The 23,442-nt window shown below is 38.9% G+C and overlaps 1 protein-coding gene across 1 annotated transcript in view; it reads right to left on the reverse strand.

The window, feature by feature from the left end:
* The window catches only part of LOC311067887 (dynein axonemal heavy chain 11), a gene marked incomplete at its 5' end in the record, with an annotated part of 73,867 nt that overhangs the window by 14,438 nt on the left and 35,987 nt on the right, over positions 1–23,442 (reverse strand). The window contains 20 exons of the mRNA XM_084090033.1: positions 523–645; positions 1,088–1,258; positions 2,116–2,256; positions 2,417–2,581; positions 4,136–4,340; positions 5,943–6,065; positions 6,182–6,417; positions 6,596–6,769; positions 10,291–10,425; positions 10,539–10,640; positions 11,539–11,721; positions 14,120–14,263; positions 15,208–15,321; positions 15,434–15,580; positions 16,320–16,553; positions 20,145–20,306; positions 20,417–20,559; positions 21,600–21,723; positions 22,754–22,916; positions 23,005–23,198. Of these exons, the coding sequence (XP_083946159.1) occupies positions 523–645; positions 1,088–1,258; positions 2,116–2,256; positions 2,417–2,581; positions 4,136–4,340; positions 5,943–6,065; positions 6,182–6,417; positions 6,596–6,769; positions 10,291–10,425; positions 10,539–10,640; positions 11,539–11,721; positions 14,120–14,263; positions 15,208–15,321; positions 15,434–15,580; positions 16,320–16,553; positions 20,145–20,306; positions 20,417–20,559; positions 21,600–21,723; positions 22,754–22,916; positions 23,005–23,198 (3,183 nt within the window). The remainder of the gene's footprint in view (positions 1–522; positions 646–1,087; positions 1,259–2,115; positions 2,257–2,416; positions 2,582–4,135; positions 4,341–5,942; positions 6,066–6,181; positions 6,418–6,595; positions 6,770–10,290; positions 10,426–10,538; positions 10,641–11,538; positions 11,722–14,119; positions 14,264–15,207; positions 15,322–15,433; positions 15,581–16,319; positions 16,554–20,144; positions 20,307–20,416; positions 20,560–21,599; positions 21,724–22,753; positions 22,917–23,004; positions 23,199–23,442) is intronic.

Below are 23,442 nucleotides of genomic sequence, written 5' to 3' on the forward strand. Positions count from 1 at the left end.
GTCCATTAAAAAGTGATAGAGGACACCTAGTAAATAAACCGTCAGGTGTAACCAGGGAAACCAAGTTATTGTTTGTAAAAACTTTAGATTTCGATTGTAAAACTAATTAAAATATAAACTAATGTTTTAAAAATGTGTTATTAGGCAAGTGACCATGGTATAAGCGGGTTAATGCCCTTCGAGGTGTACATTGTCAGGTATATATGGACCTCCGCTGCACGTCGGACGGTTCACGCCTCGCCGCCGTCCATTAATACCTGACAATGGACACGTCGTCGGGCATTAACCCTTACTTAATATTTTCTCATAAAATATAATTCTAGCTGCCTTTAAATTTTAGGAAAGGTCTCTGACATACCGTATATATCTTCAAATTAAATAGTTTGAAAACCCCTGGGCTAGGTGGGTTAACTTATTTAGAGGATGAAAAGGTGCTTCCGACTGATAATTTTCTAAAAAGCAATGCTAAATGACATCGGAAAACATGAAAGAGAGTGATTTCCTGGCACAGGCAGTCCTTACCCTAATGGCACCCCAGGCCTGTGGAGACAGGAAGCTGACGGGACTGCTCTGACAAACTTCTACAGGAGATCGCAACAGAAGTTCCAGGTCCTGAGCCTCAATGGAGCCCCTCGTCAGAAGAATCTAAATAAAACACCAGAGGCGCAAAGTAATGATGACATTAGACCTCAGATCTGTTGAATACAGATGTCTCCATCCATCAGAGAAGGACAAGCAGGTCCCAGAACAGCTTTACTCTGTTTGATGTGGACGTGTGAAGGACAGGCGGTGGAGACAGACAGCAGCAGGGAAAACAGGTGCTGTCCTGACAGGTATTTGCATTCTGCCACTGCGGCCAACCCTCCTGTCAGAGCTGACCAGTTGAGGGAGAGGGGTGTCTGGGCTGTGAGAGTTAATCAATAGGAACGGACCCGACTTCACTGACAGAGCCTAATGGAACTTAATGTAAGGGCAGAAATGTGGAGTGATTGATGTGAATGACAAAGTGCAGGAGGAGGAAGGGAGGAGGTGGTGGTGGGTGGATGGGAGGTGTTTCTATTCTGAAGTCGGGTCCTGTCCCACTCACCTGGAGGGCAGTGTGGGTGAGGAAGGTGAGTTGGTCCCTCTGGAAGAGCCCCTGGCAGGTGTACTGAAGGGCCGATTGGGTGATGGCCTCGGTCAGAGATGAAACACGCACCGACACGTCTTTATCACATGGAGCTCTCGCAATGGCTTTGAGGAACACTTTGTTAAAGGCCTTAAATGTAAAAGAGGATTCACAATAACATTATTTGAAAACTCGATCTTCAAACTGAAGGAGCTTTGAATGATATCAATCCACAATCTGACTTGTGATGCAGTCTGGGGTCACAAATCACACCATTTTCATTCATTTGCGGTGAGAAAAATAATCTTGTTTTGCCTTTGATTGAAGTTTATTTTTCTGTCCCCGTTGGCAGATATTTTTTCTTGTTTTAAGCTTTAACTCACTAAATGTTGATAATTTGTTTTAGAAAACATCTTGATTTAAGAATGTCTAAACATTTGTACAGGAAAACTAGACATAAATACTGAGAAAGATAATCTTTTTTTTTGTTTCCAGTGTATTGTTCAAATATTTGGGGTCGCTAAGACTTTTTTCAGCAAGGATGCATTAAATTAATCAAAATTGACAGTAAAGACTTTTACATTGTTACGAAACAATTCTATTGCGAATAAATGTTGTTCTTTTAATCTTTTCTATTCATCAAAGATTCCGAATTAGGCAGGATAACTGTTTTCTACATTAATAATAATAATAAGAAATGTTAAACCTTGAGAACCAAATCATCATGTTAGAATGATTTCTGAAGGATCATGTGACACTGAAGACTGGAGTAATTCAGCTTTGCCATCACAACAATAAATTATTTGTAAAATATATTCAACGGTTGTTTTAAGTTGTAATAATTTAACAATGTTACAGTTCTTACTGTACTTACTTTGAGAGACTTCTTTCACAAACATTAAAAAACTTTACTGACCCTAAACTTTTAAGCGGTAGTGTAGGTGCTGTACAGGAAATAATCAGGGCAACAACTGTACATTTTCACTTTTTCTAGTGTAGTGTGTTACCTTGAGGGAGTACTGGTACATGGGGTTAACGTTGTGGAGTTCTTTAATAGTGAAGTAGAGAAGGGCGGCTCTCTCAGCCGCTGGCCGGTACAGATCTCGTGCCTCGTTGGTCTTTATCTCGTTCTCTCGAGCTGCAATAGCCTTTGTAAACAGCATACCATTGTTGGAATATTCAATTATCAAATTAATGTATACAATGTAATTACACGTGTCAGTTTATTATACAACCATTTCAATTTTAAACACATTGGACCTGAGCAAACAACAACAAATTGAGGTAAATGGACAGCGAGTATCATACCTTGATATGGATGTGTCTGGCTGTGTTCTTAGTATATTCTAGCTGTTCCACTAAGGCTGTATCTCGCAGGAAGTTTCCCTCTGCCGTGGACAGTTTGCTCAGGAGCTCATCCTCTAATCTCTTCAGATCAATCTGACACAAGTTCTGCTGAATGCTCAACTCCAACTGAAGTAATCAAAAAATGGACAATGTTAGTACTTGGTAGACAGTCGTTTTGTTAAAATTACATTTTAGAGATTACATTTAGTATACAAGAGGAAAAATATATAAAACAAATTAAAGTGTATAATTAAAACATTCACAATTATTACAATTTATTTATAAAAATTGAAGATTTAAGTTTGAAATTTCTGATTTACGAAGCCCTCAAGGCCACATGTTGATGGAAAAAATGTGAAGAATTATATTTATTATATAATCATATTTCAAAACTTTTGCTTACTGAATCGTCCACCAAACATACTGAATCGTGTTTGAACTTTACTTCCTTGCATATATTTCACCTCTTCCACAAGCACTTAACCACCCCACACCATTAAACCAATGCACGCACTTAAACGCATGCACACACACGCGTTAGGTTATCATGTTTTATGGAGACATTCCATAGAAAAAGATTTTTATACTGTATAAACTGCATTTTTACATTTTCAAAAAACATCGCTTAGTATGATTTATAAGCTTTTTTCCTCTTGGGGCCAAAAAAATATCCCCACGAAGACAAGGATTTCAGATATTGCCATCTTTGTGGGGCAATATAACATAAGATATACCTGAACCACACACACAGACACAGACACAGACACACTCACACTCGATGTTTGTCTGCATTTTCTAAGCTTCTCTATCTTGTTTCCTAATCTAGATGTCTTAGCATGGCACTGTATATTATGAATATTGTTGGCTCTTTGATGCATTGCTTTTGTTGCACTTTTGTTTTAAGTCACGTTGGATAAAAGCGTCTGCTAAACGCATAAATAAATATATTTAAAAGGTTAGTTCACCCATCTGTCATTAATTATTCACTTTCATGTCGTTCAAAACCCGCAAGACTTTCATTCTTATGGGTTTGATGAACAGATTGAATTTAGGCTTTTATTCACTTATAAACATTGATCAGCGAACAAACAGAAGCTCAACTGAACCTGCTTGACTCCGCAAGAACAAAACCTCATTGGTTCTTGAGGAAGCTCAAATGTGCTGCGTAACACGAGAATGAATCTCGCTGGTTCTTGAGGAAGCTCAAACGTGCCGCGTAACACGAGAATGAATGTCGCTGGTTCTTGAGGAAGCTCAAACGTGCTGCGTAAAACGAGAATGAAACTCATTGGTTCTTGAGGAAGCTCAAACGTGCTGCGTAACACGAGAATGAACCTCATTGGTTATTGCGGAAGCTCAAACGTGCCGCGTAACACCAGAATGAACCTCATTGGTTATTGCGGAAGCTCAAATGAAGGGACAGAAATCGTTCAGATTTCATTAAAAGATCTTCATTTGTGTTCCGAAGATGAACGAAAGTCTTGGGAGTTTGGAACAACATGAGTGCGAGTAATTAATGACAGAATTTCATTTTTGGGTGAACTAACCCTTTAACCACTACCAAAAACATTAACACTAATCTGCCTTGTAAATCCTGTTATTGCCTTTGGGCAAAGTAAATGTAGTTTATTTAGTGCTTTAAATATCGTGAAGTCATTATAAGTGACTTCTGTGACTGACCTTCATCATCTCCAGCTCAGGTCTTTCATGCGTGACCACCTGCCCCAAGAGCTGTTCCTCCAGGCCAGTGCGGGTCACTGTGAAGTTTATAAGAGTGGTCTGGGCCTGCAGCTCCGGGGGGAAGTGAGGGTTGGCTTCCTTAGTGTGTAGAAGGAGACGGAATCCGCCGTTATACTCGCAATCCTTATCACCCAGTCTGATGTACCTGTGGAAACACCACATTGTGTTATGCATTCAGGACACGCCTACACTGAATCATGCTAAACAGCGCTCTATGAAAAAAGCTTGACATCTACGCAAGAGTCAGTAAGCGCTTTCCACCCACACTAGACACCAGTTTCACCAACTGCCTAATTGAAGCAAACAGAAAAGAATGACAAATGCTCCCAATAGCCACCACAGGCAAAGGCGTTAAATAAAACTGGAAGATGATATTCCCAACAGCCAATATTTATCCCAATCTGCATTTCAATTAAATCAGGTCTGGCTGGCCAAACGTGGCGGCTTTTAATTTTTCCCTAATTACCCTGTGCCTGTCAGCCAGCGGCAACAACTCTCATGCCAAAGGTTCCGCCAAGGCCCGGGTCCGCTCTGGCTTTACGTCTTCAAAAGATGGAATTAATGTACTATTGATAGAACCATTACTTCACCAAATTAAAGTCCCAGCTGATGGATTGGCTCATGCTCCTCCGTCAGACATGAAAGGAATAATTAGTATTCATTACTTCACACTCTGCAACATTCCAATTATTAATGAACTTCATCCGAGAAGCTGCACCAGATCCATCATGGCTGCCGTGCCCGGGCCGGATTAATCACGGGAATGGACTGGTGTGTGGGTCAGGTGCTGGAATAAACTTGTAATCAAATTAAACATCGGGCCACAGTTATGGGTCAAAAGAGTGGGACTGTAGGTGTCTCCGTAGTACAATGCTACAAGGACAAAAGACTAGAAAGACGTGATAAATAAGGGAAAAACAAAAACACTGAAAAACAAGAAAAACAAGATGAGGTGTTGCATCTATTTCTACATCCTAGAAATACCTGAAAACCACACTGATTATTGTTCTGTTGAAGGATATAAATGTGAATGAAGTGAACAGTATCTTCTATAGTTTATTTACACGTCATAGTAACACAAATACGTAGAGATTCATTAAAAAAATTATTTTAAAATTGAGTAATCAATGATGTAAAGTTAGTTTTATAGTGCAAAACAAAACAAAAAACAGTAATTAAATGACATACGTATTTAGTTTGTTCAGATTCAGAGAAAACTGAGTATGCAAATTGATACTAAATTAATAAAAATGTATCAAAAGAAATTGTAAACTATTTTTGTCATAGTTACTGTGTTTTGCCTTTGTAGTGCAAAAAAAAACCTAGATAGGACCCCATGTTTAATTGTCTTTCCTGTTAAATATCTTTGAATATAATATAATATCATTTATCATATCATATCATATAATGTTGTTCTCCCAGAGTTAAAACACAACACTAGCTGCCTAAAACTGATCCGTATTCAACACACATAAAGAAAAAGAGCAAACAAATGCACATTTATCAGCTTCTGTGAGTGCAGAATCAATACCGCTGCCTCCACCTCTATTCAAATCACACAACCCCAATTCATCTTCCATTCTAGTTTTCATACTGCACAGAACAAAATTGGGGCTCTTCAGAGCTCAGTATAAAATCCCTAAATATTTATGCCAAAAAGTATTTTTCTAAGTAATTTCTACTGCAATACACTCGATGAGAGAATCACTGGTATAATATAAGAAAAAAATGACAGAGTTAAACTTGCCTTCCTTTCTTTAAGGTTTGTCTTCCTAGCAGTGGCTCCAGGAGAGGGTCCATTCTCTCCTTGATGTTTTCAATAAGGACCACCTCACCACAGGCCAAAGCCTGCTCAATAACATCCAGATACCTATATGATAACATTAACAGTGAAGTCCAGGACAAGACAAATCAGCCTCAAGACTAGTAGCCTTTTATGTTTCTTTATATTATTTAATATAAAAAACCAAACTAAAATGACTTTACCCTTTCTGGCCATACTGCAGCACCCTCAGTTTGGGCCCAAACAGGTTTCGGATCCACTTGCTGGCCTGCTGCTGAGGATCCACCATTAGAGGCCAGCGCTGGCTGGACATCAGGATGGCTGCATTTTCAACGGACAGCCGATCAGCTGGCAGACCCTGGTTCTGCCAGCCTGCCACGGTGGCCTGGTCAGTCAGAGTAAGTACAGGGTCCAGACCGTCTGTCAGCGGGATAGGGGTCTGGATCACGAGGTGTGAGGAGAGGAAGACAGTTAGTGATGCTATTCAATTCAACGCTCCATTGGAGTGCAGCTCAGGAGTTGGCAAATAAGCCATAATATTAGCAAATAAACTATTCCAAGTCTTGTTATTTAATCATATTATGTGACTAACAAAAAATAAATAAATGGAATCATACTTGGAGTTCTCGGAGGAAAGGAATCAATACGCCGTGAAGGAGCTGGTGACGGTACGGCTGTGTGAAGTATCCAGCATAAGAGACAAAAGCAGCAGCCACAAGCACATCCCCACACACGGTCTTCAGCTGAGACTCCAGCTCCAGCTGTCCCTCCGACCAACGCACGTTCTCTGCCTGAAGTGAGAGAATGACTGGGTGAATCTCAATCACAGAATTACATTCTACATACATATATACTGTATATACATACATATAAATACATACATATATATATATAGGGTACAAATGTATATATGTATACATATATACATTTCACCCATACAGTGGGTGCAAAATTGTTTTGGAAACATAAGCCACATACATTATGTAACAAAATAACAATTCAAGATGCACATCCCCTTAAGACCAGTTAAAAGAAACCACAAAATGGCTCAGAAAAGTTTAAGAAAGGTTAAGCCTCTTTTATTTGCAGAAGCCACTTGGTTTGGTGTTTTGTATCTAATCCAATGGAATTATAAGCGAAATTACAACAGACATCATAAGTGTGTTTTTCTTTGTATTGCAGAAATGAGACTTTGGTTATGAAAATTGGGAAACACATTTTCCTCAATGAACATAAAAATATTTACATTACTATCCAAAAGTTTGGGTCAGTACGTCAAGTACTTTAACTCTACAATGATGAATTAAAATGATCAAAAGTGACAAAAAATTTGAAATTTTAAAATGTTGCATTTGTTAAATGACATTTAAAATATAAAATTTGTAAAATGTTATTTTTCTATTTAAAATAAATGTTTTTAATTTGACATTTCCACCCATGAAACCCTAAAAAAAGGTAAAAAAATATATAATAATAATTACATTTACTGTTTTGCCATCACGGACATTACTTATTTAAAATATACTAAAATAGGAAGTTTTTTTTTAATTGTAATAATATTTCAGTTTTTTAATTAAAAAATCTTACCGACCCCAAACTTTTGAACAGCGAAGTATACAGTGAGGAAAATAAGTATTTGAACACCCTGCTATTTTGCAAGTTCTCCCACTTGGAAATCATGGAGGGGTCTGAAATTGTCATCGTAGGTGCATGTCCACTGTGAGAGACATAATCTATAAAAAAAAATCCAGAAATCACAATATATGATTTTTTAACTATTTATTTGAATGATACAGCTGCAAATAAGTATTTGAACACCTGTCTATCAGCTAGAATTCTGACCCTCAAAGACCTGTTAGTCTGCCTTTAAAATGTCCACCTCCACTCCATTTATTATCCTAAATTAGATGCACCTGTTTGAGGTCGTTAGCTGCATAAAGACACCTGTCCACCCCATACAATCAGTAAGAATCCAACTACTAACATGGCCAAGACCAAAGAGCTGTCCAAAGACACTAGAGACAAAATTGTACACCTCCACAAGGCTGGAAAGGGCTACGGGGAAATTGACAAGCAGCTTGGTGAAAAAAGGTCCACTGTTGGAGCAATCATTAGAAAATGGAAGAAGCTAAACATGACTGTCAATCTCCCTCGGACTGGGGCTCCATGCAAGAGCTCACCTCGTGGGGTCTCAATGATCCTAAGAAAGGTGAGAAATCAGCCCAGAACTACAAGGGAGGAGCTGGTCAATGACCTGAAAAGAGCTGGGACCACCGTTTCCAAGGTTACTGTTGGTAATACACTAAGACATCATGGTTTGAAATCATGCATGGCACGGAAGGTTCCCCTGCTTAAACCAGCACATGTCAAGGCCCGTCTTAAGTTTGCCAATGACCATTTGGATGATCCAGAGGAGTCATGGGAGAAAGTCATGTGGTCAGATGAGACCAAAATAGAACTTTTTGGTCATAATTCCACTAAACGTGTTTGGAGGAAGAAGAATGATGAGTACCATCCCAAGAACACCATCCCTACTGTGAAGCATGGGGGTGGTAGCATCATGCTTTGGGGGTGTTTTTCTGCACATGGGACAGGGCGACTGCACTGTATTAAGGAGAGGATGACCGGGGCCATGTATTGCGAGATTTTGGGGAACAACCTCCTTCCCTCAGTTAGAGCAGTGAAGATGGGTCGAGGCTGGGTCTTCCAACATGACAATGACCCGAAGCACACAGCCAGGATAACCAAGGAGTGGCTCTGTAAGAAGCATATCAAGGTTCTGGCGTGGCCTAGCCAGTCTCCAGACCTAAACCCAATAGAGAATCTTTGGAGGGAGCTCAAACTCCGTGTTTCTCAGCGACAGCCCAGAAACCTGACTGATCTAGAGAAGATCTGTGTGGAGGAGTGGGCCAAAATCCCTCCTGCAGTGTGTGCAAACCTGGTGAAAAACTACAGGAAACGTTTGACCTCTGTAATTGCAAACAAAGGCTACTGTACCAAATATTAACATTGATTTTCTCAGGTGTTCAAATACTTATTTGCAGCTGTATCATACAAATAAATAGTTAAAAAATCATACATTGTGATTTCTGGATTTTTTTTTTTTGATTATGTCTCTCACAGTGGACATGCACCTACGATGACAATTTCAGACCCCTCCATGATTTCTAAGTGGGAGAACTTGCAAAATAGCAGGGTGTTCAAATACTTATTTTCCTCAATGTATATTTGCAAATACAGTGAGCTCAGTAATATCAAGACAAATTGATTAAGACAAAGGAGAAGAAACACTTAAAGGCGTGTTACAACCTCAAATCTAGCCTTCAGACCCAGATAAAAACCTCACTCTCAACCCATCGGCAATTGATCAAACACAGACAGAACATGAGCGATAATGTATACAGTCACAATTCACCTAAACCGGCTTTGAAAGTTTAGTTACATGTTCACTCAGCATCAATTTAGCACTCATTTAAGACTTCAATAATATCGCAGAGATGCTCCTGCAATGATAAATCTTATCTGACATTCCCTTTGCAGGGGCCGAGCTTCTAGAACATGTCGCATAATAAATTCCCCGACAGTTAAAAATCACTATAATTTTAGCCTAATGCATTATGGATTGCTTGGAATATCACTCAGTCCTGGGTGAAGCGTTTTTAATTTCCAACAGCTGTTAAGGCTTTGAGGTAAGTTAATGATTACATATAGACGGGCTGATTTATTAGTCTAAACACTATTGCTTCCAGGTCAATGGCATAAAGACAAATCATTTGTCTTGATATTTTTAAAAGCCAAGCTGTCCCATTGTAGCCCTATTCATTTCTCTGAATAAGAAAGTCGAACATTTTAAATAAAAGCGCTAAAAGAAACATTATGCTATTATTTTTTGCATTACCAGTGCTAAAGATTTTAGATAATCTCACGTGGATGTATATATATGATCAAAGCTACAGGGAGTGAGAAAAGAGAAAACCATTTAGAAGTCGAGTATGTACACACAAATCCAGTTCATCCCTCATAAACCAATTATCCTGATCTCCCCATTCAGGGAAATAGACAGCAGATGAATATGTGCCCTTCTTGTTTCACTGTCCCGAACTGGCCAACAGCCATCTAGCCCCTTGCCCAGATCAATGGTGCATTTGCCGTGGTGCACCCCTTCCTTCCGAGCGCTCAATCTCAGCGTCTGGCCAAACATTTAAGCCATGGCCTCCTCCCCTTTGAGTGAAGCCAAACTCATGTTGAGATTAGGTCTGCCTGTGCACTCTCCTATAACCCCAGAACCTCTCCTCTCACAGCCGGCCAGTACCTGCAGGCCTCCCACCAGCCGATTGGCCAGCTCAATGGTCTGGCTGGTGCGTGTCACTTCCTCCTGGCAGCACAGTTTCTCAGTCGCCGCCTTCTCAAACTGAGCTGTTAGGCTTTGCAGATGCCTGTCCAGATCCTGTCAGCACAAAGCTACTATGAGATACTAATACTTTATATCTATATTAAGTATTATTGACTGGTTATGGTGCTTGGATTTTAATGTATAAAATAGAGAACATTTTCACTTACTTCCAGTTTCTTTCTAACACTGAGCAGTTTTGCAGTTGCAGCTTCCAGTTCAGTATTGGCTTGTGCCAGAGCCAGACGCTTTGGTGCAACCTCACAATAAACCTTAAAAACAAACATTCTCTTTCCTTACACGTGCACTAACAAAAACTGAATTCTTGAAATAAATGATTGTTTGTAATTTTGAAGCTAAAAAACACTTTGAGTTAAATAAAGTTACAGCTCAATATTTTCAAATTATTTCCAAAGGATTTTTTTTAACAATTAATTATATAAAGAAAAATCCAACTTATAAATGTAATATGTTATTTTAAATATTGTAAAAATTAATACAATATTGTTTTATTGAATTTAAAATCCTCAAATTGCATTAATATCCATATATTTCAAATATAAACAAAAATAATAATAAAAAAATTAAATCTGCTTGTTTGTATTTTTAAAGTTAAAAACAACATTTTCTTAAAGAATATTACTTTATTAGATTTGTAAAACAAAAACCTAAAAACCACTTTGACAAAGAAAGTTAGAGCTTAATTTTTTCAAAATATTTCCCAAGGATTTTTTCAATTATATTTATGATTTCTTTATTACATTTAGAAGTTAGACTTTTCTTTATGCATTTTATTTAAAATGTTATTAAAGCTAAAAAAAATATTTACTGAATTTAAATTCCTCAAATTGAATTAATATCTATATATTTCCACTATAAACAAAAATGATATATATATATTTTTTTTATGATTTGTTTGTTATTTTAAAGCTAAAAACTAATTTTGGCTTAATGAAAGTTACAGCTTAATATTTTTTAAATAATTATTTATTGATTGTACAAGTTAGCTTATTTAAAAAAAGAAAAAAAGATTTAACCAATCAGATCATTTAAACTATGGTAAAATGAATAGAATAAAATGTATCGAATTTAAATTCATGAAACTGCATTAATATTCATATTTAAATACTTTCATGTGTTTTTTGTCCTGTACGTGTCACACTTCCTCACCTCGTAGTAGCGCACTATGTTGATGGCCCACGCACAGAGGCCTGCAGCTGCGTAGGACTTGGTCCGGACGTGATCGGGGTGGAACTCTGGGTTTCTCAGGTATTCCTGCTTCACTACGCTCAGACAGGACTGAGGGATGTGCTCTTTATCATAAGAAAGTAGTGCCTGCAGAAAGTCATCCACCTACAGATGAGGAGAGTGATTATATCATTATTATATATTACGTATCATTATATATATATATATATATATATATATATAAAAATATAAAAAAAACTATGATGTTGCCTATTTTTCCTTCTGAAATCAGTCTAATATGATGATTTGGTGCTCAAGAAACATTTCTTATTATCTATCTATAAATCACAGAAACGTCTCTCTGTCTGTCTGTCTGTCTGTGTGTCTGTCTGTATGTCTGTTATTCGCATATCTCTCGAACCGTTAGTCCGATGGATTTCAAACTTGACAGGTGTCTTGCTACGGGCACGAGTAAGTGCAGTGCCAAGTTTGACGTTGTTTGGATTAGAAGGAGGACCAGAGGCCACTCCCCCTGTCACAGCGCAGGACCAGAGGCCACTCCCCCTCTCACAGTGCAGGACCAGAGGCCACTCCCCCTGTCACAGCGCAGGACCAGAGGCTACTCCCCCTCTCACAGTGCAGGACCAGAGGCCACTCCCCCTCTCACACTGCACACTGAGTGAGCACAGCTGGCCCCTCCCCCTCTCACACTGAGTGAGCACAGCTGGCCCCTCCCCCTCTCACACTGACACTGAGTGAGCACAGCTGGCCCCTCCCCCTCTCACACTGACACTGAGTGAGCACAGCGCAGGACCAGAGGCCACTCCCCCTGTCACAGTGCAGGACCAGAGGCCACTCCCCCTCTCACAGTGCAAGACCAGAGGCCACTCCCCCTCTCACAGTGCGGAACCAGAGGCCACTCCTCCTCTCACACTGTACACTGAGTGAGCACAGCGCAGGACCAGACACAGAGAGGGTCGAAGAAAGCAGCGGAGCTTAAGAAGCGTTTTCTCGGAGTTCACTGTGTAGCCTGCTCCCTCAATCGTGTAGTTCAATTTTCCATATTTATTTTATGTCATAATGTCAGTATCAGTATTTGCTTTTGTTGTATTACAAATTTATGAAATGTTTAATTTAGGTTGCAACAGTAAAAGTTGTAAAATGTACAACAATGTAAAAGTACATTGAAGTTAGCATTTTAAGGTTAGGTTACAACAGTTTCTGCCAGTCCTGTTTTTCTCTATTGTAAGTCACCTTTTGTCTTTAATGGCTCGAGCCCCAGCCCTAGACGATGAATCGTTAGGGTTGATTGGATTAGCTGTAGGGGAGACTTTCACCTTTTGTCTTTAATGGCTCTGGGATTGGCTCTGGGATTGGCTCTTGGAACCGGAGTTCCTGGCCAGTATCAGCATTTGAATAAGTTATGCTGATTCAATTGGACTGGTAGCGCTCTCAGAGTAGGGTGTGTTCATACTTAATTTACATGCTTTGTTCAGAGACTCCACCTCTATGTAATCCCTCCCCTCTTTGAGAAGTATAATTACACTGAATACTGTATTAGATTTAGACTTGGAAGAACACTACAGACGACACACAGCGAAGATCCCAATAAATCACTTCTGCTTATCCCAACGTCTCCTGGTCTTGCGTCGATGAGAGAAAACTTTCCAACACTTTCTACCATGCACAAATAAAAATGTCACTGAACTTCTGCTGTGTAATTGTAACAATGAGCACTCAAACACACCGAACCAACAATTACTAAAAACACACACAAAAACTGATTTTTTGACTGACTAGAGCACTTTGCACTAGTTATTATCAATGTTGAAAACAGTTGTGCTGCTTAATATTTTTGTGGAAACTGCGATATGTTTTTTTCAGGGTTCTTTGATGAATAGGAAGTTCAAAAGAACAGCGTTTATTTGAAATCGAAACTTTTGTAACATTATAAATGTCTTTAGAATTACTAACCCCAACTTTTGCATTGCAGTGTATATATAGTTCAGTGCATTAAGATACAAAAATACTAAACTAATTCAGAAAATAATTAATTTAGAGAAATTAGGTAAACACAGCATGTCAAGTACAGATTAAATTGCACACACATTTATTTCAAAGCATCTTAAAGAAGAGTAAATGCACAAACACTGGACATGAAACAATCTGGGGTAAAGTGTTGCACTGAAGGGCACTGTAGTAATAAAGCACAGTCATGACCTTTTTTCATTCCTGGGTCGTTCCTACTTAGGACTCAACCTGCAACCTCTGAATATGCATCCTAGTTCTTTATCCATCTGATGTATCACACAACACACTTTCAAAAGCCTTCTCCTCCCCTTCATGCTGACCTCATAAATCAACCATTCCCTAATATTTCCATTTCTATCTCATGTGACATGTATTTAATATTCTCTTCCACAGGAGTGCTTTCATAACATGCTGTATTCATGACACTGTACCAGGTTAGCGGGGTCTGCGGGTCAAGGGCTGGTTGTGGATTACACTTGCATGAATCAGACAGCACTGGGTGTGTTATTGTCATACAGAGCAATGCCTTCACCTTGCCCATGAAGACTCTGGCGGCCTTCCATCCGCGGTCTTTTGGGATTCTCCCGCGTGGAGCCAGCAGCACCATCACAGCCGCGGCGACGTTAATCACACCCTCCGGGGGATTCGGGAACGTCTTTAACTCTGTCAGATTAACCTAAAAGACACAAAGGAGGAAGAAAAACTGAACTGCCCTTTTAAACCATCAAATTCAGGTGACAAATATTTGAACAGGTGGATGCTGTGATGTGTGAGGCACGGGACACAACATTTCCCACAAATTCACCTGAAATTACTTTTTAAAATAGCAACATTTCCATTTCAAAATGACCCAGAAATGATTACTAGAATGTAGTTAACACAAATGTAATGCACAAGGTTTACAGACAAAACTGGACAAGTGTAAATGCATCTGGTTGTTGAAACCACATATCACAAAGTGAAAGTAAGTCGCAGACGCTTAACACACAATCATCTTCGCAGCAGCTCGAGTTCTTACCAGAACCAGGATTGGCTGCCTATTAAATATTGTATACATTTTTAAATATTGCTGATTACTTACAAAGCATTAAATGGTTTAGCTCCCCAGTACTTGAGCGAGCTCTTAACGCATTATAGTCCGTCACGTCTATTGCGATCTCAAAATTCCGGCCAGTTGATAATACCTAGAATATCAAAATCGACTGCTGGCGGTAGATCCTTTTCCTATTTAGCACCAAAACTCTGCAACAATCTTCCTAACATTGTCCGGGAAGCAGACACACTCTGTCAGGTCAAATCTAGACTAAAAACACATCTCTTTGACCTGGCATACACACAACACATTATAAACTTCTATAATTCAATGTTAGGCTGGCATAGTTTAGGTCAGCCAGAACCGGGAACACTTTCCATAAATCCTGATGTACTTGTTACATCATAAGAAGAATGCCGTCTTCACTAATTTTAAATTTAATTTTTTTCTAAGATTATAAAGGTTTTTACTGTCACTTTTGATCAATTAAATGTGCCCTTTCTGAATAAAAAATGGTAGTGTATAAACTTTACATTTACACATAAATTGTAAATTGTTTTTTAGTTTTTTACATTTTTAAATATTACCTTGTTGAGTGTTTGGAGTGCAGCTGTAGCCGCCTCTAAAGCAGGCTCAGCTTTAGCCAAATCACGTTCACATTCCCTCAGTCTTCGTGACACCTCTGCTTGCATGGCAGCTACCTACAGATGAACACACACTCTCATAAGTAATGTGGAAATACTAAAGCACCATCTTGATATTCAGTAAAGACACATCTCAGATCCTCCAGCTGTAAGGCTTTGGTTTCTCTACCCTTTGCTCCTCAAGGTCAGCATCTTTTCTCTTCTGGCTCACTTTTTCTGTCTGCAGGCCAATCCTGGCCATGAGAGCCTCAGCGGCCTGGTTCTTCAACGTCAGCTCCACTTCCTGTGAGTTCAGCTTGACGGTCAGATCCTCAACCTGATGTGATTATATGAAGTTTACATTTAGTATTAGATAATCTCTTAATTATTCATTATTACCTTATAAAAGCACTGGTTAATACAGGAAGCAGAGTTCTGTTCTTAATTAATTAACTATACAACATATACATTTTGGGGTCAGTAAGATTTTTTTCAAGATATTAATATTTGTATTCTGCAAGGACAGATTAGATTGATCTAATGTGACAGTAGAAACATTTATAATATAATTAACAAAAAAATCAACAATCCAATTTGAGTACAAATTTGAATCAACAATTAAAAAGAAACAGCATTTTTTAAAAAATCTATTTACAGGTTTACATTCGATTTTTCAATGCGTCTCAGACATTTAACGGTAAAATTTCACAAATTTACTCTAGATCACTTTCATCCAACACACGATCAAATTTAATCTCATAATCAAAGCTCTCCAAGACCTTGCAAAAAGCTTTTTACGACTTGCTGAAAGTTGTAAAAGCAACTTGTTGTTTTTTTAATCTAGATTCCATTATCAGATAAAACCTCTGCAACATTTGAATACTAAACACTATATCACAAAGGCAAGCAATCATCAGACTATCAGACTCAAGGTTTATGAGTCCCTCAGCCTCCAGCGAGTGATCTTGGGCATATTAACTAGCAGTAACTAAATCCCCTACACAATTCCACGACCCCAGCCTTGAGGAGTCCACACGGGTCGGTTGAGAACTGTGGTGCCGATGGGTTCTACACACCTGAGAGGCAGTCGTCTTGAGTTTCTGAAGGCCAGACTGAAGCCTGCTGTGTCTCAGATGCAGTTCCCTCTGTCTCTTTCCCAGCAGACTCTCGTAAAGTCTCAGCTGCTCCAGGAAGCTCTTGGGCGTGCTGTAGTTGTGCCTCCTCTCATTGCAGCAGTAACGCTCGCTAACCTGCTTGGCGCTCACGTGAGCGTGGGCCATGAAAAGACTGATGGATTCCCGAACAGTTGGCTGTAAAGACGAGAGAAAGAGTGGGGAGAGAGGGTAAGAGAGGGACCTGTTCAGATTAAATGCTCTTTAACATCCTCGGCTGTCAAGGGCCCTGAAATATCATCTTCATAAATCCAGAATTCATCTCCAAGTTTGTAAGTCTTTTGCCGGCTTCTGGACTTACTCAATCTGAAATTTAAGTGCAGGACGCAGGAGGGAAGATTAAGCTGGTAGAGGGCTGGGAAAATAATGGCCAGAGGCTGGTGACACCCTGTGTAAAGTAGGGCGAGGTGTTTGTCACATGGCTTCTAACTTTCTGAGACTGCACGTTGTGTTTTGTTTATTGGTTATTTATGATGCGCACTGCTGTCTGATGACTGACTCATTTATCAGACCGTTAAAGATCAATTCACACAAAGGCAAATGCATTTTAAAAGATGCAAGAACACAGATCATAATTCACTGAAAAGCAATAAAACATTTACATGTAACTGGCTGGCAAGAAAAAAAGAAAAAGAAAAAAGAGACTGTTATAAATGAAGACCTGACTTAATGCTATTTGATAAACAGCATATTGAGTTAAATGCATGTAAATAATCCATCAATCTCTTCAATTTAAAGGTCACTGTTACCTGTGTCAGAAATAAAGCACTTTTACACTCATAAACGCATTAAGATAAATGTTGCACAAAGGTGGGATTTGGTCATGAATCTAATCCAAGAGCAAAACATATAAAAGATTAATTAAAAAAAATATATAAATAGTTATATTGACTTTTCAGAGATGCAATTTAAATAGGGTTACCAAAGTTAATGTGTTAACACAAACACTGTAAACCCTAATGCTCAAAATAATTAACTGGTTTAAGTAGGGTAATCTTAAATGAAACAAAATAGTTCAATCAAATTAACTTTTATGAGTATTTGGAACGTCTTTTTTTTTGAGTTCACAAAACTGACACATTTGAAGTAATCTGAATTGTTTCAGTGTTTTTAGTTTTATGAACTATTTAACTGAAACTGGGCTGGGATTTTTATTTCCCAGCATGCTTTGCCATGACAATCAAAAGGGAGAGTAAATTATAATAAAAACATTTTTTGCAAGATTATCGTTAAGTGGTAGATTCTGTAGTTTAATGTTTTACTATGCTAATTTAGAAGAGTTTCTGTTATGTTGGGTTTTTTGTAGGGCTACCATCATGGTGACGAGTGGAGCATGAGCTTGGTTTGAGGACAAATATATGTTATGTTTTATAATATCGTACTCATTGCTGTGCTATGCTAATGTTATCAAAGCATTGTGTTACCAATTAGCAAGTTAACATTTATTGAATTAGCTAGTTTAAGATGGCCAAGTTTCCACTACTAAAAATATTTAAGTTGAGATTACATGATAATTTTAAGTTAAATGTATGAATTGGCTTACTTAAATATTTCAAGTAAAGAGCAATTAAAATGTTTGAGTACAAAATAAAAATCTGCCAGTTCTGCTTCCTTAAACATTGAATTTCTTAACTTAAAAAAAAAATAAAAAAAATTTACATGTACTGCGTTAGATTAAACTGAGAAGGGTCATAGCACTTGCATATTGTTGTCCTACTGTTAGTTTAAGTGCTTCTATTGTTATCATTTGTAAGTCGCTTTGGATAAAAGTGTCTGCTAAATGAATGAATGTAAATGTAAATATCACCCATGAGCAAAATTTCTTTATTCATTGAAATTCAATACTTTTTACTATTTTTACTATTTATAATTTATATATATACAGTGAGGAAAATAAGTATTTGAACACCCTGCTATTTTGCAAGTTCTCCCACTTAGAAATCATGGAGGGGTCTGAAATTGTCATCGTAGGTGCATGTCCACTGTGAGAGACATAATCTAAAAAAAAAAATCCAGAAATCACAATGTATGATTTTTTAAACTATTTATTTGTATGATACAGCTGCAAATAAGTATTTGAACACCTGTCTATCAGCTAGAATTCTGACCCTCAAAGACCTGTTAGTCTGCCTTTAAAATGTCCACCTCCACTCCATTTATTATCCTAAATTAGATGCACCTGTTTGAGGTCGTTAGCTGCATAAAGACACCTGTCCACCCCATACAATCAGTAAGAATCCAACTACTAACATGGCCAATATATATATATTTTTTTATATTTTTTTTCCCGGTTTGCATTTACTGTGTGTTTTGATGCAGTTTGCAAAGTAAAGAAGATTTTTGTTGTGCAAGTGAGTTGACTGTTGCAGATTATTTTCTCTCATCCACTCAAATTGCTGAGTTACATAAAGGCCAATCATTTATTTAACTTTCCTTAAAAAGCAACTCAATGTGTTACCTACAAACATTTTGAAATTAATTGTGATAACATATTTTAATTGACTGAAATCCCTAAATTCAACTCCAGCACTGAGTGAAATACACAAATAGGAAACAAACCCACAGCTGGCCACGAGTCAACACACTCACACATTCATGTACAAACTCCAGTACATACACACAGTCTGGCTGAAACAGCTGTGGCTTCTCTGGGGGTCAGTCTGTGTGTATTAATCACTGATGCTTTATTAGCATAAATGATCCTGCTTAGTGATCGTTCCACTGGTGCAGGGAAAACAACAATGCCGAAAGAGAGAGAAACTGCATCTGTCATTGAGCTCACTGTGCATGTGATCAGCCATTTGTCTTCACTTCAGAGTCGAGCTAATGATGAGGAATCTGGTGCACATGTAAATGCGCGGAGAGAACACTCATCGAAAGAATTAGTGTCTTATAGCCTTTTCGTTTTTCTGTACAATGATAAATGAAACCTCTTTTTTCTAAGCCTATTGAAAGAATTAAAACAACTTCCTGTAAATTATAAATCAATATGGCATTAAAAAACTAACAGAAACAAGAGAATTAAACTTATTTTTATTAATTATTAAAGACAGAAAGACTACAAAACACCCTGTTTCACCACTATTCACCCAAACGTGTAAATTATGTCATAATCTTGCCCTCTGCTTTTATAATATGGAAGAAAGCGGCCAACATGTCTGCTTGTCATATGGGATTGGAATGAAAAGTTGAGAATTTCATTTTATTTTTGGATGACCTGGCCAGAATGAACTGGTGTGAAAATCAATTAAATCAATCCAAAACCACGTTTGTTTGGAGTTTGTTTTGTGAGTTCGAAACAGCTTGCCAGGGAATTTTCCAGAAAAGTTCCAGCTGGTAAACACCTTCGAGCTATGATCCATGCCGATTACATATTAGGTAGGTGTGGCTCTGAGGTTCCGCCTTCTTTGACGTGGAAATATTCTCCGGTTGACCAGATACTTTTTGAACTGCTGTTTTCTCACCACTGTCATTTTTGTTGTGTTTATGTTATTGAGACGAAAGCACACGGCATATATTTACATATTCACCTAAATTTCGCTCCCAGAAGAGTGGGCAATGTCGGGATGTTTGCCAACAGTGAAGAATGAAAAAGATCCTTTGGGATATCCCATGACTATGCAAGAGCTGTAGCCAAAAATTTTACAGACAAGGAGCATTTATAGATGAAGTACTGGTGTGGAAATCCAATGAAGCTACTTCCACTGACTGACTGAAGCTCGGGTTTACCTGAATACTTGGGATGTCCTGCAGGAACTTCAAGCTGACAGACTGGAGGGCCTCCAGGGACCATTCCTGGAACCAGTCCAGAGTGGTGCAGTTCAGCAGGGCTGGGAAACGCCGGGCACGTAGACGCAGGTTATTACCTACTGGAGACATGCAGAGCACGACCTACACACACATACAGTATGCACACACTTTAGATCCTTATCTATAATCCAAACAAGATATGCAAAATAAATCAGACGTATAAAAAAAAAAGACAATCATTGCAGTGAGACCTTGAGTTGTTGTCGCACTCGATTCATAAAAAAGCTCCAGCAGTTCTCATAGTTGTCCAGAAGGCCCAGTTCCCGCAACTCACTCCTCACAGCTTTCCTAACACCATCCACCTCCTCTTCACTCAACAAATCAGGGATCTCACCTGGAGTCAGACCGCCACAGAACACATTCATTTCACTTAAAAGGGTCACGTACATGAATGCATTTACATTGAGCAAGTAACATTTAGGTACTTGTTAATGGTACTAGGTATTCTAGATACAGTAGTATTTATCCAAAAATGACATAATTAAGCAGTGTTGTTATTGTTGAAGTGGCGAGTATACTAAAATAGTAACAGATTTTCGAAAAAGAAAAAATGTAGAGCGGGGATTGGTTCTATGCAACGGTTGGCAGGGAGAGGAGGCATATGAACGTGAGCTTGCAGGGGCGGGATTAAACAGACTAAATGATTGGAGAAGTCTGTCGTTTTCACCAGAAGGTCTGGTTATGGACATTTGGACAATTGGACATTTTGATTACGTATTATGAGGTCAAAACATTTTTAAAAATGAAACGTATGCAAGAATGAATTTTTCACAAATACGATCTATAATATGCATTTAGAAAACAGATAGGGTGTTTTAATTGGTTTGTTTGAATGGCTTGACAATACATAGGCTCGACCAATCTGTTTGGCTGAACATTAGCAGACGTTGCCATTTATCATTAGATGTTATCATTATTGCCACTAAATTAATTAAATGATTTAAAAGGTAAAAATAAATACAAATAATAATTATATTCTTGTGTTACGGAAGTTACTGAACTGACAAATAAATACTATTCTAACAAACCTTTAATGGCATGTAGGAATAAACTCACTCTGAAGCATTTAAGCATTATCAATTACACGCGCATCAGTTAAATTATGTTACATTTGTTTACTCCGATGATCTGCCGCTTTATTCTGGATCGAGACCTAAGCGGGTTTCCGACCTCTGCGCTTGACATCAGTGACGGATGAGAGCCACCATCTGTGTTCTGGGGTCTTGATCCAATGACACGCAGGCCTGTTCCAGTCACCCTTAATCTACTTCACTGGCCCCACTCCATTTACATATGTTTCCCATTCATCAGACTAACACACAATGAGCCCCCCTGTGGCGTGTATGAATGTGTGCGTGCGCGGGAGGGTCTGACCTGACGAGATCAGGGTGCTGATGATGACGAGAAAACTGTCCTCTGGGATCTGAGCGTCTGTGAGGAGCAGGACTGTGGGGATGTTTTTCACCCCCGTCTTCATGTACAATCCAGCCAAATCCACCTGAAAATACATGAGAGGTAGTTGAGCACACTACCAATATGGAAGAGCAAAAGAAACTTCCAAAATTAGTCTGGAATTAAAACATTCAGATACATTGAGTTATGGTGCTCATGTGGGAGATTTGAGTTTGAATCTGGTCAAAGCCATGTCCCGATCCCATTCCACCCTCTTCTTCCAATCATTTTCTGTCACTATTCTGATTTTTCACTTAAAAATGGCTTTAATTAAAAATCTCCAGAATCAACATGTTGGCACTCCTAAAACAGCAAGTAAATTGACAGGCCTGTCAACCCTAAAAGTTGGTTGAAAGAAAGCTGTTTGCTTTGAAAGTGACATCTGTGTGAGCTGTGCTTCATACATTCCTACACTATTGACAACAGTTAATGGACCATTTTGCCCACAAAATGTAGCCGAAATGTAGCTAATGTGACCGCACCAGGGGAAAAAAGTACAAGTTGACTCTCTTTTATATAAATATACCCTCTTTTAGGCCAAAATGTGAGACTGCACATATACATATATGCATAGAATCAGGATGAGACCAGGACGAAGAGTCTTTTCATGATTATGTGTAGAGGGCATCAAACAGTGTATAGAGATCAATGCAGCTCGGTCAACTGGCCTCAGATTTACCACACACTGATGAATGAAATGATAGCAGCGGCCTCATCAATAGGGCATTGAAATATTTGCCTTGGTTCTTTAATAGGATCTGGCAATTACTCCCCATTGCATCCGGGCAGGACTAAATGAGATCGATGGAGCCGGACGGGGTATTGATCAGGGAAAGTGTTGTCTAAAAGAAAGCTTGATCTCTGGTAATGAATCACCGCCATTTTAGGTTTCTCCTCACCTAACAGCAGCGATGGGTACTATGATTTGGGCGGCAGATGTGGGTTATGACCACTTGGCACATTATCATAGTCACATTTGTTGTGGTTTCTGCTGTATGTGGTTTTCTAATTTTCATCTTGTATGACAGTGATTGTATTTTGCAGTCTATTGGAGCGAAGTCTGTGGACGATGTTACCTTTAGGTCTTGCATGCTGTATCCCTTGCTGAGGGTGGGCTGGAACACATCCATGTTGGAGAGGTGGGCGGCAAGGCGGGTCAGGCTTTGTTTGCCACTGCCGCCCACACCTACGAGCAGGGCGTGGCCTCTAGGACATCCCAGGATGCGACTGATCCGACACCTGCAGAAGCCAGTCAAAACAACCGTGTGTGTGTAATTACAGTTAAATCTGTACTCACTAAAGCACAGACTGCAGGCGTAGCACTCACACGTGCTGCATGGCTTCCTGGAACAGCACCAGGTTCATGGCAGGGTGGAGCTCATTGTAACAGTCCAAAGTCTCATTGAGGATACAGCTGAGCTGCTCCCATCCAGCGACGGGCATGTAGGAAGGTTCTGCAGATCCCACACTGCTGTGCAGGTATATTAGAGGCTCCTGCAATACTGCCTCGTCCTCCATTTCCTTTAAGAGACACATAGAGGCAACTACATTTTAAGCAACAATAATATGAACTGATATATATATTTACTTCAGATAACTTGGAGTGTGTCTGGAGTTCTACTAATGATCGTTTGATAGCTTCAAAGTGAAGCAGCAATCAGAATGGTTTATAGTAGTTTTAGCAGAAACCAAGATTTGTTGTGTGTATTTACATTTACATGGACGATTTTTGTTTTGATTTCATTCCGATTGATGAATCCGAACA

The sequence above is a fragment of the Abramis brama genome (genome assembly GCF_963993115.1).
Source record: "Abramis brama genome assembly, chromosome: 17".
NCBI classification, from domain to species: Eukaryota; Metazoa; Chordata; class Actinopteri; order Cypriniformes; family Leuciscidae; genus Abramis; species Abramis brama.